This window comes from Nanorana parkeri, unplaced genomic scaffold (assembly GCF_000935625.1).
Source record: "Nanorana parkeri isolate BGI_ZX_2015 unplaced genomic scaffold, ASM93562v1 scaffold923, whole genome shotgun sequence".
NCBI classification, from domain to species: Eukaryota; Metazoa; Chordata; class Amphibia; order Anura; family Dicroglossidae; genus Nanorana; species Nanorana parkeri.
In genome coordinates, this window is record NW_017307191.1 from 359,556 (window position 1) to 375,404 (window position 15,849).

The window sequence follows — 15,849 nt, forward strand, 5'->3', positions numbered from 1 at the left end:
CTAATGTGAAAGAGGGAAATCGGATCTAAGAAGGGGGGCCCTGGCGTGAAGGAGAGTTTCTGAATAAAAGGGGGGACTTTGATACGAAGTGGAACCCCACTTTGTGTGTTTTGGCATGAGCATCCCCCCCCCCCCTTAAAATCCATTATATTTTAGACTGGGGAACCTCGAGATTTTGCACACTTTTTAAAGGGCGCAGTGACTGAAAAAAAAAAAGGTTGAGAAACACTGATCTAGAAACTACAGTATTTACTCAGTGCAGCTCTAGCGTACCAGCTTAATGTCTCCAGCAGAGGATCTTAGGAGGGCTGTGCGGGGTCTCAAGATGGCTGTGCGGGGTCTTGGGACGGCTGGTCGGGGTCTCGGGACGGCTGGTGAGTGTCTCAGGACGGCATGTCGGGGTCTCGGGACGGCTGGTTGGGGTCTCGGGATTGCTGGTCGGGGTCTCGGGACGGCTGGTCGGGGTCTCGGGAAGGCTGTGCGGGGTCTCAGGGGGAGACTGGAACGCTGTATTCAACCAATTATAGTTTTCATATAGCTCTGGTGCATAATAATCAGCAGCTAAAGGCTAGATAGCACACCTGAGTCCTGGTCTTGGGCCCTGGGGCACCCAGCAAGAGATGTCCTGGTTGCCTAGCTTGAGTGACGCACAAGTTCGACCAGTATAGTCAGGCCTGGAACAGCAGATGGAGGCGTCTGTGTAGGGCCAACAGGACAGGGTCTTGGAGAGGCTAACAGGGTTTAGATAGGGTAAATTATTATCTCAAAGGGTTTTGAGTGGTGTCACTTACCTGATTGGTCAGGGCATTGGGAGGATAGGTGGCCCCCTGGGAAGGAAAGGTCAGTCTCAGTGGGGTCATCAGCGTGGAAGCAGCTTCCCGCCCTCTCTCCCTGTTTGTTATATTTGTTTTGTTGCCTTTGTGTTTTCTCTTGTTTTCTACCTTTTCGTCTACTTTGTCCTTTTTTCTATCTGTTTTAACATGTTGTCTTGTCACTGCAGCTGGGCGGGGTATTAGGGTCCTTGAGGTGCAACATATTTGCTTGAGGTTTAAGTGACAGTGGGGAGCTGTCTTTGGTATGGCCTCCCTGTCTTAACGGGTCCATCATTAGTTACTTAGTATCTGATGTAAGATTACAAGTCCCCGAGGCGGTGTTGTGCGGTTGGGGGCCGTGTGGGCAGATACTGGGTATTTTTGGTGATGGATATCACGTCAAGGACTTTAACTCCCGCGGTCAGTTAGTTTGTTACAATTTGTTACAATGGTTAAAATTGGCTTTGGTACTAAATAATAAAATGGCTGCTGTGGCCACTAAAAATCCAAGACCAGTGTCGTGTCATTCATTAATAGAGTTATTATTGAATTTAGTTGTTGGAGGTTATTTGACCAATAGGAGCCGTATGCAATGCTCTTGTCATGTTTTGCACGTATGGAACAGATTTAACAAAACACTTTCAGTGGCATATTTAACAGACCAAAGGGGAACAAACGAGAAGGTTATGGTTAGGATTTACATAGAGTATAGCAGCTTCCTAAACACCTTGTGTATCTGGTGCATGCATATCTACGAGAGGAGTAACTTCCTCTTAGAAGTGATGCAGCACAGCAGGAAATGATGAAAAAGATCTGTAGCTTAAGATCTGCAGTTATCCTGCGACAACCAGAAAAGATGGTGAGTTCCTCCAGCCTCACAAGAACGTTAGGCATATACTTCTGTTTAGTTAAGAGTGTCACAATGAAGGTTTGCAGCAGAGAGATGGTTAAGTAATTCGATCGGATGAGGCATGACCTTCTGCCATGCTACTTCGGGTCTGCTCATGTTTGGTTTAGAAAAGAAAGTGACTTCTTGTAAGGCACGCCTGCTCTCAGCTATGCTATTGCCAAATACTGTATGTGTACCAGGTTGGCTGTAGCTTGCATTAGGGACTTCCTTTTGTAGAGGCACCTTGTGAGTACGGCTTCACAGGTATGTTTTTGTCTAGATGTTAGAAGCAGCCTATTAGGTTTTCGGCTCTGTCTAGCTAGTTCGAGTGCTGCTTAATTTTTTTTTATTGTTCTCCACAACCTAAGAATAGAAATAACTAAACAGGGAAATTCCCAGATCTTCCCAGACAGGGATGTAATGGTAGTGCCTAGAGAGCTAAGACGCAATCAGATCCTACTGAAAGCAGCCTGAGCAAGTAACTATGATCATGCCGATAGTCACCTATTGTATATACTGTATAGTGAGATGTATAGATAAGTCAGATTAGATGATTTGTCAGTCACAAGATTGTTGTGTTTCGTTCCTTTTTGCCATTTAAAAAAAATCTTCTTATCATGTGAAAGAGGGAAATCTGATCTGAAAGGGGGGCCCTGATGTGAAGGAGAGTTCCTGAATAAAAGGGGGGACGTCACATCCCCCGCCCCTCCTCTCTTTATACAGCTCTACTACACAGCACAAACCCATCCAGCGAACCCTGCACATTAAAGGAAAAAGATTATAGCTTCCAGCATAAGATGTATCATCTGCTGTTGGTTTTAACGTATATGTGGGAGGTATCATTAGATCCTGTCAGTGGTAGGTAGGTCTGTGGTGGCTCAACTAGTGGTAGGTCCTCGGAGAGGGTCCCTTCGAGCATGTTTAGATTGCAAAGGTAGGTAAGGTGTGCTGTGCATGAACATAAAACCTTGGAACTTCCAGTCAGTTGAACAACAATTATCACTTTATTGGTTTATAACATAAAAAGTATCCAACACATTTGAGCTTTACCCTCTTCGGGGCTTTGGTAGTGTTAGATGTGTTGGTCATGGGGACTGCAGTTTGTTTCTAATATGATATTGGTGTTCTGGAGTGTCTGGTGCACCTGCAGTGGCATCTGCTGTTGGTCCAATTACAGCAGCAAAAGAAGCAGACCTCCACATGTGTGTAGCTAAGCGCCAAAAGTTTGGACTGATTCAATGGAATCATGAAACATGCAACGAGCCCCAAATCCTCGCTTGGATATTTTAATTGTCTTATCAATTTTTAATAAACAATTCTTCCAGTACACCTAGGAACAGTCCACAGTCCTGCCAAACAGTCTTTTATCAATAGCAGCAGAATATGCTTATCAAACAGGAGGCTTGTAATGTACAGTTTTGGCATTCACATCAGTCTGAGGACCCATTGCACTAAAACTATAATAGGGTGGACAGAATAGGGGAGTAAGGCTATTAGTGGGCGGGGGTAAAAGTGGGGAATCCCCTTTGATCATTATTTAACTTTATTTGGTTTCGGATTGTATTACAGGCAAAAGAAATAAAATGTGTTTTCAAAAGTAACGCCAATGTTGTTATTCTACCTAGGCGTATGTTGTGATGGACTGATTCCTGAAGAACATTAAATTACATCAACTGAAAAGATGAGGAGGCAGCAGGAAAGAGTCATCCATCCCGGTAAACACATAGCTGAGAATTACAATCATTATGGGAAATAACTAGGGATGCACCGATATATCGGCCGCCGAAACATATCGGCCGAAAATGGCACTTTTGGCTAAATGCCGAAAGTGCCATTTTCCTGTGGATACATCGGCGCATCCGTTCTTTCTCTCCTCCCCGCTGGGCGCTGCTCTGTGTCCCAGCAGGGAGGAGAGAAACTGTGACAGCCGGCCGAGCGCCGTGGGAGGAGAGCGCTGTGAGCGAGTGTTTGTAGATAATTGAGGGCATGGTATGTGTAGTGTACTATATCCTCAATTATGAATGAATGGCAAGTGATCTACATCCCCTGCTGTCCATTCATAATTTTGGTTATAGTAAACATACTCTGTTCTCATGTTATGAATGAACAGGAACACTCAGTATAGAGGATTCCTGTTCATTGATAACAGGGGCTGCAGAATAATAGATTGAGGACTTTGTGTCTCTGAGGACTTTGTGCCCTCAATCTCTTTTTCTATTTTAAAAGGGAAATATCAGGGGTCTGTTTAGACCCCCAAAATTCTGCCAAAGCCCCTAAAAGTAAAGTAAAAAATAAAAGTATTTAATAAAAAATGAATTCATAAATAAAAATAAATATAAAAAAATTAAAAAGTTTATAAAAAATAAACAAAAATAAAATATTTTAAAAAGTTGAAAAAATTAAAATAGAAAACATTTTCGGTTACGGTCTGACAATTTTTTTTATTTCGGTTTCGTTTCGGTTTTGAAATTTCCATTTCGGTGCACCTCTACAAATAGCACATGTTCTTTATGTGTTTGAATTGAACAATTGAGAAACCATACTTAGGGGTCTATTCACAAAGCAGCCGAAGGATCCAGCCGTCGCTTCTTACAGCACCCGAAGGTGGCCAAGTGGCTCAGCCGAGCCGAATATTTTTTTACTATGCAGCCATCCTCTAAATATAACACCCACATGTACACACCTAGTGTGGTGGTGTAAATGATCATTTTGCTTTATTGAATATAAGCAATGCTCCTTGCTGTAGAAAAAAATCTAAGGGATCTATTCACAAAGCTAGCTGAAGGATCATCTGAAGCTTTAGCTGATCCTTCAGCTAGCTTCGGTTGCAAGAGCCCTTCGGTTCAGTCGAACCGAACGGCTGCTGGACGAGCTATTCACTATAGCCTGTACAGCACCCGAAGGTGGCCGAGCAGCTCAGCCAAGCCGAAGGCATTTGGTTCGGCTTGACTGAGCCAAAGTGTCAGCCGAGGCAGGGCAAACGGCCAGCAGAAGGCCAGTCTTTCTCCCCGAAAAGGACAGCTGGGCTGAGCCAGCCATGATGTCACAGCTGGCTCCACCCAGTTTTAATGACAGAATAGCGCCCCCCCAAATGACCTGAGAACGCTGAACTGTCATTAAACAATAACAGCTGGGCAGAACCGGCCGTGAAGTCACGGCCGGCTGCGCCCAGTTGTTATTCATTGGCCGGGACCTGCTAGAAGACTCTAGCAGGTGCCGGTCAATAGGAATCAGTTAGGCGGAGCTAGCTGTCACTGCTAGCTCCGCCCATTTTTTTCTTTATTTTTTTAAATCTTTATTTTTTAATTTTCCAATTTTTTTAAATTTTAAAATATTTTTTTTAACTTTTTTTTCTTTTTAACTATTCTCATTGATTTCCTACTCAGCTCGGTACCACGGAGGTACCGAGCAGAATAGCTGAGCCGAATGCCAGATGTTGGATCGGCTAAGTCAAAGTCCTCCTGCACTTCGGCTCAGCCGAACATGCAGAGCATGTTTGGCTGACCAAAGGCAGCCGATGTACGGCTGATTTCAGCTGTACTGAGCCGTAGTGAATAGCCGAACATCGTCGTTGTCGTCATTTCACTACAGCTCGGTTATTCACTCGGCTGCCTTCGTCTGCTTTGTGAATAACCCCGTTATTTTCTTTTGAACACAATGTTAGCTTCAAGCTGGTTACCTGGCTGATAAAAATGGGACATGTTGGTCAATTTGCCGGACGTGCTGGTCCATGGTCCCTGTGTGTGTTGTAAAGTAGCCACCGCTCCAAGCTCACTCCCGTCATGGACTACAATCTCAATGCAAATTATTAAACTAAACAGGAGTTTGTAGTCCATCCTGGGAGTGAGCATGGAGTGGTGACTACTTTACAACACACACAGGGACCATGGGGAACAAAAGTAGCCCCCCTCCAGAAGGAAGGACAGTGTCAGCACCAATTCAGACATGATTGGAGGATCTGCAGCCGAGTAATACACAAATAAGATACATTGTTGTTCAGAGTTAAGGTACTTGAATACATTTTTAGGATTTAACTCATAAGTTTAGTGTCACTTTAAATCCACAGACCTGTAAATATTCTGTGTGTTTCTCTAGAGGACATTGAGAGGTTCCGCAATCAACTGTCAGCCTATCCTGATTCATCACTGAGGAGCATACATGAGTATTACAATGATGATCTGACCAACATCCTGGAGAACGTAAATACTCACGCCGTCCTCGGTGAACTAAAATCCCGAAATGTCCTAAATGCAGAGGTGAGATAACAATATTTCTGAATCACCTGCATCACAGTATGATTCAGTGACTAAACGTTAATCGTGTTTAATCAATGTGAATTGAGGGAATAACACATACCTAAGCATTCCCAGATCTCACACCTGCTGTTTGAAGCTTCTGTTCAATTTCTAGGGCATGAGAGTTGGTTTAAGGTGGCCATACACTTTACAACCATCGCAAGACCTCAGTCTTGCGATGGTTGTAAAGTACTTAAAAAAATGTACGATCTGCCCATCTTGGACAGGCAGATCGTACTCTCGATCATCGCAAGCCCGCCCCCCTGAGGGGCGGGCTTACGATGACTGTAATGAAGGGCGGGCTTACGATGACTGCAAACGGGCAGTGTGCGCGTGCGCACACCGGCCCGTTTGGCAGTTGTCGAACCAGCAGGCCACTAACTCGCCGAGAATCGTACGATTCCTGGCGGGTTTTCTAGCATGCTGGTTCGACGGAAGACGTGCGACCGTACAGTAGAAACGGTCGCGCGCCTTCCATACACTGCGCGATTATCGTACGATCGCGGGATTTCCCGCGATTCTCGTATGGAAATCGTGCAGTGTATGGGCACCTTAAAAGTCTTTGTAATCCTTAGTGTTGGACCCAGAGACGTCTATGGGTAAACCTCTGATAAATGAGGGCATTGGGAAACCAGCATGTGGTCTCAGACATTGGTCAGATTTTGATTTTAAAACAGAAGATCTTCTCTCCTTCTGCTCCTCAGGTACAGTTTAAAGGAGAACTATGAGGTGAGTGCTTTTCACTCATCCTCATAGTTCTAGCCGACCTGTGACAATGAGACTGTCACAGGTCGGCTCAGTAGATCGGGAAGTGAGCGAACACATACCGGCGTTCGCTCACCTCTCGACTGGATTCCCACCTCCCCGCTCTGATCCTCCAGCGCTGACTGGCGGAACGGACGGGGAGGGGGCGGGTACAGCTGGCTCTGCCTCTAGATAGGTGTGTGTGAGAGGAGATGGAGACAAGGGTGCAAAACGCAGCCTTTGTTTTACATTTTTGACAGCCGTGATTTGTCACAGCAGATCGCATGGCTGTGACAAATACCTTGTTTTGGAAACGGCACTGTCTACTGGACAGTGCGTGCACAGTTCTCCCGCTCGGGGGCGGGGAAGGAAGTTTTAAACCGCCCACCTGCATCTACTAGGTTCCTGTCCGCCCATTTAAATAAGGCCGCCGGACGGGAGGGGGTTAAGCATTCAAACTACAATGTATTGTGGGGTTTTTAATCAAAAATCTCTTTAAATCAATATATTTTTTATTATAAATATTATCAATGGCATTATTATTAGTTCAGAAATATAAATCAATGATACATTTGTTTCTCAGAAATACCTGCCAAATAAACAAAATGCAAGTGACTTCTCTCAGACCTTGTTACAAGATATTCTGGAACTGGGAAGAGGAGCTGTGATTGGACTCTGGGAATGTCTCTATGCGCTCCAAAAAGATCATCCCCATCCTAATTTATTGGCGGTTCTGGACGAGATTCGCCAGGAAGGTAATAGCACGTTGTTTTCAAAATCAAATTTGTGATATCATATTCATCATTAGCACAGATATCTTCAGATTCAGTTTACTAGGCTATAACAGTGAAAGGTAATGGTGGACCGTGGCTGTCCCGGTGCAGAACAAGGTCAGTATACAGGACAAGGGGTTACTTTTAGTAAACCTGTGGCTTGGCTATGGACAGTCAAGTATTTACATATTCTTAGCTAGCAGTAAATTATCTTTTTATTTAGACTCTTTCCCGTGCGGGGCAAAGTGAAACTGCCTATGCAAATGCCCCCTCTGACCCCCTCTATACTTACCTGGGAGAGCGGTGAAGTCACTCCCCCAGTCATGTGACCATGCTCAGGCCTAGCAATTATTTGTAGCATTGTCACATGCTCCCTTGTAACTTGAAGGGGTATTGTCACTGGCTGTGAAAGAGAAAGAGGTGGTGGGGGAGCACTGGTAAGGTATGTATAGAGGGTTCAAGGGGGGACCTTTGCAGAGATACTGTTACTATGCCCTGCCACAAAGGCTATGAATCCACTCTATGTGCACCAAATACCTTTTAAAACCCATTTTTTACTGTGTAAAATAGCAGTGATATCATCACTGTGCTGTACACAGCCTGTGCAGAGTGCAGAGCAGTGTTAGGGTTCCACCACAGGCCGCCTGCAGAAAACTACAGGTCAGGGAGGTGAAGACAAGACCAATCACCCTGCAAATACAGCAGTGACTGGTCCTAAATACAGGTAGCTCCTGCACCAAGTCAAAGTTTCACACTGGATTACTGCAGAGATCTGGATAAAATACACAGAGCTAGGGATGCACCGATACCGTTTTTTTGGTATCAAGTACAAGTACCAATACCAGAAATCCCATTAGGAGAGCCAGGCGGCGTGTAATGACTGACCACCCAGCTTCCTGATTAGCAGGGAAGCCGTCTCCATGCCGTCTCCAATCAGAAAGCCAGGCGGCAAGTTATTACACACCGCCCGGCTTCCTTAATGGGACATCCAGCATCGTTACTCGTACTCGATACAGAAAAATTGGTATTGGTGCATCCCTAGCTAGTGCTCATTTTTGCCTAAATTTAAAAAAAAAATTCTACTCACCCCATCCTCCATGCCTGCTTGCTCTTAGAACGGTCCCTAGAGCATCTCTCTCCCGCCACTGCCGCTGTCTATGGTTCTTGAGTCATCACATTCTATACACAGTGTATAGGACTTGAGGATGCTGAGGGACATTCCATCATTGCAGCAGAGCGGGAGACTGGCAGGAGAAAGCACTGTCACAGACGGCCAGCTCGGAGGATCAGGTGAGTATAGCTTTGTTATTTTGAACCTGAGCAAAAATGAGCACTTAACCCTTGCAGTGCGGGAGTAGCCCCACTGCAAGGGTTAATCAGATTTTTACCCCTGGAGTTGTTCTTTAGGCATGTCAAATGCAGATAAGTCAAAACAACTTCAGCACATGTGAAATGTTTTGTTATATGTTGGTCACTTAGACATCTCTCTAATGTGTGTGTTTAATGCATGTGAAAGATCGGCTTCAGGTTGATTTATGTTATTATTCTATATTCTTTCTTTCTATAGGTGAGCGTCTGGTGGATCAGATTCTGCTGGATGAACACGGACATTCACTGACTCCGGAGCTGAGAGGTAAGTACAATATACAGTTTATATAACTAAGGCCACGTTCACACCAGACACAGTGTGTTCCGGCCAGGAACACAGTGCATCGCATTACGGCCCGGCTCACTATGTTGTGGGGCAGGAGGGGGTGTGGCTTTTCATTGAAGTAAATGGCACCGTAGCCACGCCCTCTGGCCGCACAGGAATGCAAGGCACATCAATGCCTGCGGTCCGGTCCGAACAAAATGCTGCAAGCACTATTTTGTTCGGGCCGGCCTGCAGGCATTGATGTGCCTTGCGTTCCCATGCGGCCGGATTGCAAGGCTACGGTGCCATTCACTTCAATGGACCGCCACGCCCCCTCCTGCCCCACAACATAGTGAGCCGGCCGCAATGCAATGCAGTGGGTACCGGCCAGAATCGGGCCGGAACACACTGTGTCTGGTGTGAACGAGGCCTAAGTGTTTATTTTTATTGATTGTGATATCAGGAAGAAATCATTTGTAGCTTTGTGAGTATGCGGCAATATCTTCATGCCGTGGTTTTATAGACTGCACCCTGTATATAGCCTGCAGCCAGTGGCAGAACTACCAGGGTCGCGGCTGCAAACGGGCCCTGGAGTTCCGACATTTGGAGGGGGCCTAGGAAAGGAGGAAGGGGCCCCTGGTAACCGCTGATTACCAGGATATTTATTATCCCAAAAACCTCTAATGTCAGTCCCAGGACCTCTTCCTCCTGTCCTGGGCCCTACATGCTTCACTCTGCTCCCCTCACCTTGTTCTGGGCGCAGCCGGCGCAGCAGCCAATGAGTGGGAAGCGGTGTTATCTCCGCCCCCTCATCATACAGAACGCTGCCGAATAGAGAGCTGCTGCGGACATGAAGGGGGAGATATAGGGAGCTGGGACTATGAAGATGACATGGGGTCCGGGAGCGGAAAGCTGGGGACGTGAAGGGGGAGAGGAGGGGAAGCTGGGGACAGGGAAGAGGAGAGTGTGGGGTACGGGAGCGGAAAGCTGGGGACATGAAGGGGGAGATAATGGGGAGCTGGAGACATGAAAGAGGAGAAAATATGTCTAAAATATGTTTAAAAGAAAAATATATATATATATATAATTTGTTTCTTCTTGGGGGGGGCCTTCATAGATTCTTACATCGGGGCCCTGAGGTCACTAGTTACGCCTCTGCCTGCAGCCAGTACTGAGAATAGAAGAACCCTGACATGAAAAGAATATAAAGGTTACCACTGTAAATTCTATGTGCTGGCTGTCAGAATGAGCCTTGGGCATCAAGAGGTTTTGAGTACTGACTCAGAACTTACAGAAAAAGAAACAGGAATTCAGATGTCATAACATCTGAAGCCAAACAACCAATGTTGCAGCTTTGTAAACACCTTGCTTAAAAACAAACTTGAGAGTTACTATTAAAAATAGGTCTAACTAATGCCATACCCCATACTATACCATACAATAACATAAACTCTGTCTTGACTTCAAATTAATATTCAAATAAAGTACCGTATTTCACGCTCTATAAGGCGCTCCGGACAATAGGACGCAGGGCTTCCGTGACAGAAATTTTGTGACAGAAACTGCAGTTAGTGACCGCTGAGACAGGTGGCGCTGTCTCAGTAATCACACAGAGCAGACGTAGAACGAAGTTCTTCGTCTGCTCAAGGAGCTCTATGGTGAGCTCCTATGGGGGACCCTGAAAACCACGGCGGGGGGCAGACCTGATCGCCGTCGCTGCTAGATTTAATACAAGTGATCTAATTAGATCACTTGTAATTAGATCACTTGTATTAAACACTGTACGTTAAGCTCTGCTCGTCAGGATCAGGGCTGAATGTACAAAAAACTACTCGCCCGGCGCCCGAAACTGCATGTCCCGGGCATCAGGCGATAGGTATTCGCTCCATAAGACGCAGGCACATTTTCCCCCTCCTTTTGGGGGAGAAAAAGTGCGTCTTATGGAGTGAAAAATACGGTAATCAAAAGCAAATGAAGACAAATAGACACACAATCATTTCCAGGATAATACATGCTGCAGCTCAGCAAAACAGTGAGTACACAGGGGATTTGTTTTTCTGCTTAGATGATAGTTCTGGTTAGTTGAATACCGGATAACTGAGAGTTTACTTACTATATTTATGTATATTTTTCTACATTGTTTATGTATGTAATGCATAATACATGTAGTATGTTATGTTTATAATGGGCTTGTGAAAAGAATCTCTAAAAGTATAACCACTCAACCAGATGGGCCATTTGACTGTAGAGATGCTCCTGAAGGAAAGACTTTTCTGCAAAGTAAAAGGCCTTCCACTGAAGGCTCTATGCTTCCTCGTCACCTGGTAACGTGGTAGCATGGAGATGGCTTCCTGGCTAATCGGGAAGCCGGGCAGCGAGTCATTACACACCGCATGACTTCCTGGCTAACCAGGAATCTTCCTTAATGGGACTTCCAGTATTGGTATTCGGTATCGGCGAGTACCGGAAATCCGGTACTTGGTGCATCCCTAATGAATAACTCTTCATCTTACCAGTTTCTGCTCTCTCTGAGGCCTTTCTTAATAGGGTGAACACAAGTTTCTAATTTTCTGGACCGTGTTCTCCCTTTGCCTTTATCCAATCTGCAACAGTTCACGCCACCTGCTAACTGATTGATAGCTGCTCTGTCCATTTAGCAGCTGGCACAAGGACTTTCTATAAATGTAAAGGTGCCCATACACTGTACGATTCTCGTTCGAGAATCGCTGGAAATCCCGCGATCGTACGAGAATCGTACAGTGTATGGAAGGCGTGCGACCGTTTCATCCAGGATAATACATGCCGCAGCTCAGCAAAACAGTGAGTACACAGGGGATTTGTTTTTCTGCTTAGATGATAGTTCTGGTTAGTTGAATACCGGATAACTGAGAGTTTACTTACTATATTTATGTATATTTTTCTACATTGTTTATGTATGTAATGCATAATACATGTAGTATGTTATGTTTATAATGGGCTTGTGAAAAGAATCTCTAAAAGTATAACCACTCAACCAGATGGGCCATTTGACTGTAGAGATGCTCCTGAAGGAAAGACTTTTCTGCAAAGTAAAAGGCCTTCCACTGAAGGCTCTATGCTTCCTCGTCACCTGGTAACGTGGTAGCATGGAGATGGCTTCCTGGCTAATCGGGAAGCCGGGCAGCGAGTCATTACACACCGCATGACTTCCTGGCTAACCAGGAATCTTCCTTAATGGGACTTCCAGTATTGGTATTCGGTATCGGCGAGTACCGGAAATCCGGTACTTGGTGCATCCCTAATGAATAACTCTTCATCTTACCAGTTTCTGCTCTCTCTGAGGCCTTTCTTAATAGGGTGAACACAAGTTTCTAATTTTCTGGACCGTGTTCTCCCTTTGCCTTTATCCAATCTGCAACAGTTCACGCCACCTGCTAACTGATTGATAGCTGCTCTGTCCATTTAGCAGCTGGCACAAGGACTTTCTATAAATGTAAAGGTGCCCATACACTGTACGATTCTCGTTCGAGAATCGCTGGAAATCCCGCGATCGTACGAGAATCGTACAGTGTATGGAAGGCGTGCGACCGTTTCTACTGTACGGTCGCACGTCTTCCATCGAACAAGCAGGCTGGAAAACCCGCCGGGAATCGTACGATTCTCGGCGAGTGAGTGGCCTGCTTGTTCGACAACTGACGAACGGGCCGGTGTGCACGCGCACACTGCCCGTTTGCCGTCCTTGCAAGCCCGCCACTTATTGCAGTCATCGCAAGCCCGCCCCTCAAGGGGGCGGGCTTTCGATGATCGCAAGTACGATCTGCCTGTCCAAGATGGGCAGATCGTACGTTTTGTTTAGGTACTTTACAACCCTCGCAAGACAAAAGTCTTGCGAGGGTTGTAAAGTGTATGGGCACCTTAAGGCCCCATTCACACCTGACCGTTTTGTAGCGCGTCCTACGCTCGATGAACGCTCTACAAAACGGTCAAAAAAATAAATAGCACTGTAGTCAATGGCCTCGTTCCCACCTGTCCGTATTTCCGCCCGTCCCGAACGCACTACAAAACGGCCCACGCATGAAAAGGTCCCGAAGCGTTTTTTGCTGCGTATTGGTCCGTTTTGTAGGGCGTTTTCCATTAGTATACTGCCAAGTAGCCTTTGGAATCGCGCGACGGTCGCGCGGCTTTTTTACCGCGAATCGCGGTAAAAAAAACGCGTGACGGTCGCGCGACAGACGCGCATATTACAATACGCATAGGTGTGAATGGGGCCTAAGGCTCTTCTTTTGCTGGGCAACTTGGCTTGCTGGGAAAAAAGGGAATTTAATGGCAAGATCAACAGGTGATAAAACTAAGTTACAGAGAGAAAAACAAACTCTGCTTTGTTAATGCTACTGATAGTCTATATCACATACAGGTTTTTTTTATTTTGCTTATAGTTACACTAATTTTTGCTTTAACCTGAGTCATAAATATTGTCCATTATATTTCCAGATATTCAGATGGAGCACAAACAACATCTGATGGAGAAAACCCAAACTCTAGTGGAGCATAAACCCCCAGGAACTACCCTGGAACCGCAAAAATTCCTCATCAATGAGCGTTATGTGAACCTGATTGTAGTCTCCACCCAACAGTTCAGGCAACGTCCCCAGAATGAGCTAATACAGATTGGAGTAAAACTTGAGAAACATTTGAAGGAAACACAAACTGGACTAGAACACATTACCCCCAATAGGCTGTTCAGATGGAGCCACCAGTCACAATGTGCACCACATGCAGTAATGGTGAGCGGAGTGCCAGGAATAGGGAAGACCACACTGATACAGAAGTTTGTCTATGACTGGGTGACCGGAAAACACTACCAGAGATTTGCTTTTCTCTTCTTCTTCAGATTCCGGGACCTTAATAGACTGGGAGAGGTCAGCTTGGAGGAGATGATTCTTCAACAATATCCGTACCTGAGGAGTCAGATTGGAGATATTTTACATCATCCAGAGAGACTTCTGTTCATATTTGATGGCTTAGATGAAAGTGTTCACCAAATGGATTTCAGATCAAGCACACTGTGCACTGATCCAAAATTAAGGAAAGATTATAGCAGTATTGTGTCCAATTTGGTAAGACAGAATCTTCTTAAGGGTTGCTCTGTACTGATCACCAGCCGCCCAACCAGACTGGCCTCAGTTGATACTGGTGTCTTCCAGAGAATAGCTGACATCATGGGATTTCTCCCCAGAGACAGATTGATCTATTTTGAATATTACTTTGAAAATGCGGAATTGTCAGAAAAGGCTTTTCATTATGTGCAGGAGAATGACACGCTGTACACTTTCTGTTATATCCCATCATACTGCTGGATCATCTGTACAGTGTTATCAATGTGCTTCAGAGCCCAACCAACAAACACTGATCAGCTGATGACATCATTGCCCAAAACAGTGACACAACTCTTTGTGACTTTTGTCTCCAACATTCTGGCCAATCACTGCCAGAATAAATATGATGGTCACCCTGCCCGGGAAGTGCTGACATCTATTGGGTGGATGGCAGAACATGGAGTCATGAATCACATGATTGTATTTGATGAGCGTCATCTGGACTCATTCAGTGTGAGAAATGATAAACATCTCTTTTCATGTTTAATGATGGAATCTGGTCAGCCTCCTGATGTGGATTACACCTTCTTACATCTCACTCTTCAGGAGTTTTTTGCTGCTTTAGTCCATTTTACTAACTATAATCCGGACACATTACAGGAAACACTTGATGAAGCTGAATCTTACAAAGATGGCCGTGCTGAAATCTTTCTCCGTTTCCTCTGCGGTCTCTCCGACTCTTCTACTAGATCCATGTTAAAGTCTCATGTGGGAGAATTGTCTACTCCGGCTGCCAGACATGTCATCACCTGGATCCAGAAGAAAATTACAGAAGAACAAAGACCAGACAAATCTACACAAGACAAGAGAGTGCTTCTTAATGTATTCTTCTCTCTTTATGAGAGCAGGAATACGGCTCTGGTGTCACAATGTGTTGGATCAAAGAAAGTTGACTTTTCCGATGTCCCTCTCAGCCCTCTGGACTGCTCTGTGCTGTCTTTTATCCTTCAATCCTGCAGAGACACAGAAGAAATAAACTTAACCAAATGTAATATTCAGAGTGAAGGACTGAAGAAACTTATACCAGCTCTACGCACTAGCAAGACTTTGAGGTAAAGTCAACTTTTATATTTATGTGAACCCTTCAAATAACACTATTGTTGTCATTAAGAAAAATATTTGTGGTTAAAAATGTTTTTCATAAAATTGGAAGAGGCAACAGAAACCAATCGATGGAATGTTGATATGAAAGGCAGATAGCATTGATGACATTGCAGTGGATTGCATCGTTTGTTCTTGTGGGCTGCACAAAGAGACCAACTGGGATTCTGTGTCTTACATAAAGGCATCAGTGTGCTCTCCCAGTTTCACCTTGGAGGGATCCACCAGTATTCAGAATCTGTAATTCAAATATTGAATGATGAGATATAAACCACAATAAAAAGAGATAAACACATTTTTAAACTGTACTTTGCAATAACAAATATTTTGGACTAGTGTCCGATATTTGAGGCTGAGTATCCCCTCTTTATGATTAATCTGCTCTCCACTGGATTGCATCCTTCGACATTCCTCTGTCACACTGAGTTATCAAAATGGACTAGGATATACAGTATATACATTAATAT

General features: G+C 44.9%; 1 protein-coding gene across 1 annotated transcript in view; it reads left to right on the forward strand.

Moving 5' to 3' along the window:
- The first annotated feature begins 393 nt into the window (after positions 1 to 393).
- Positions 394 to 15,849, forward strand: part of LOC108795011 (NACHT, LRR and PYD domains-containing protein 3-like) — a 16,263-nt gene continuing 807 nt past the window's right edge. The window contains exons 1-6 of the mRNA XM_018566178.1: positions 394 to 478; positions 5,088 to 5,102; positions 5,797 to 5,957; positions 7,324 to 7,495; positions 9,081 to 9,146; positions 13,617 to 15,333. Coding sequence (XP_018421680.1) covers positions 394 to 478; positions 5,088 to 5,102; positions 5,797 to 5,957; positions 7,324 to 7,495; positions 9,081 to 9,146; positions 13,617 to 15,333 — 2,216 coding nt within the window. The remainder of the gene's footprint in view (positions 479 to 5,087; positions 5,103 to 5,796; positions 5,958 to 7,323; positions 7,496 to 9,080; positions 9,147 to 13,616; positions 15,334 to 15,849) is intronic.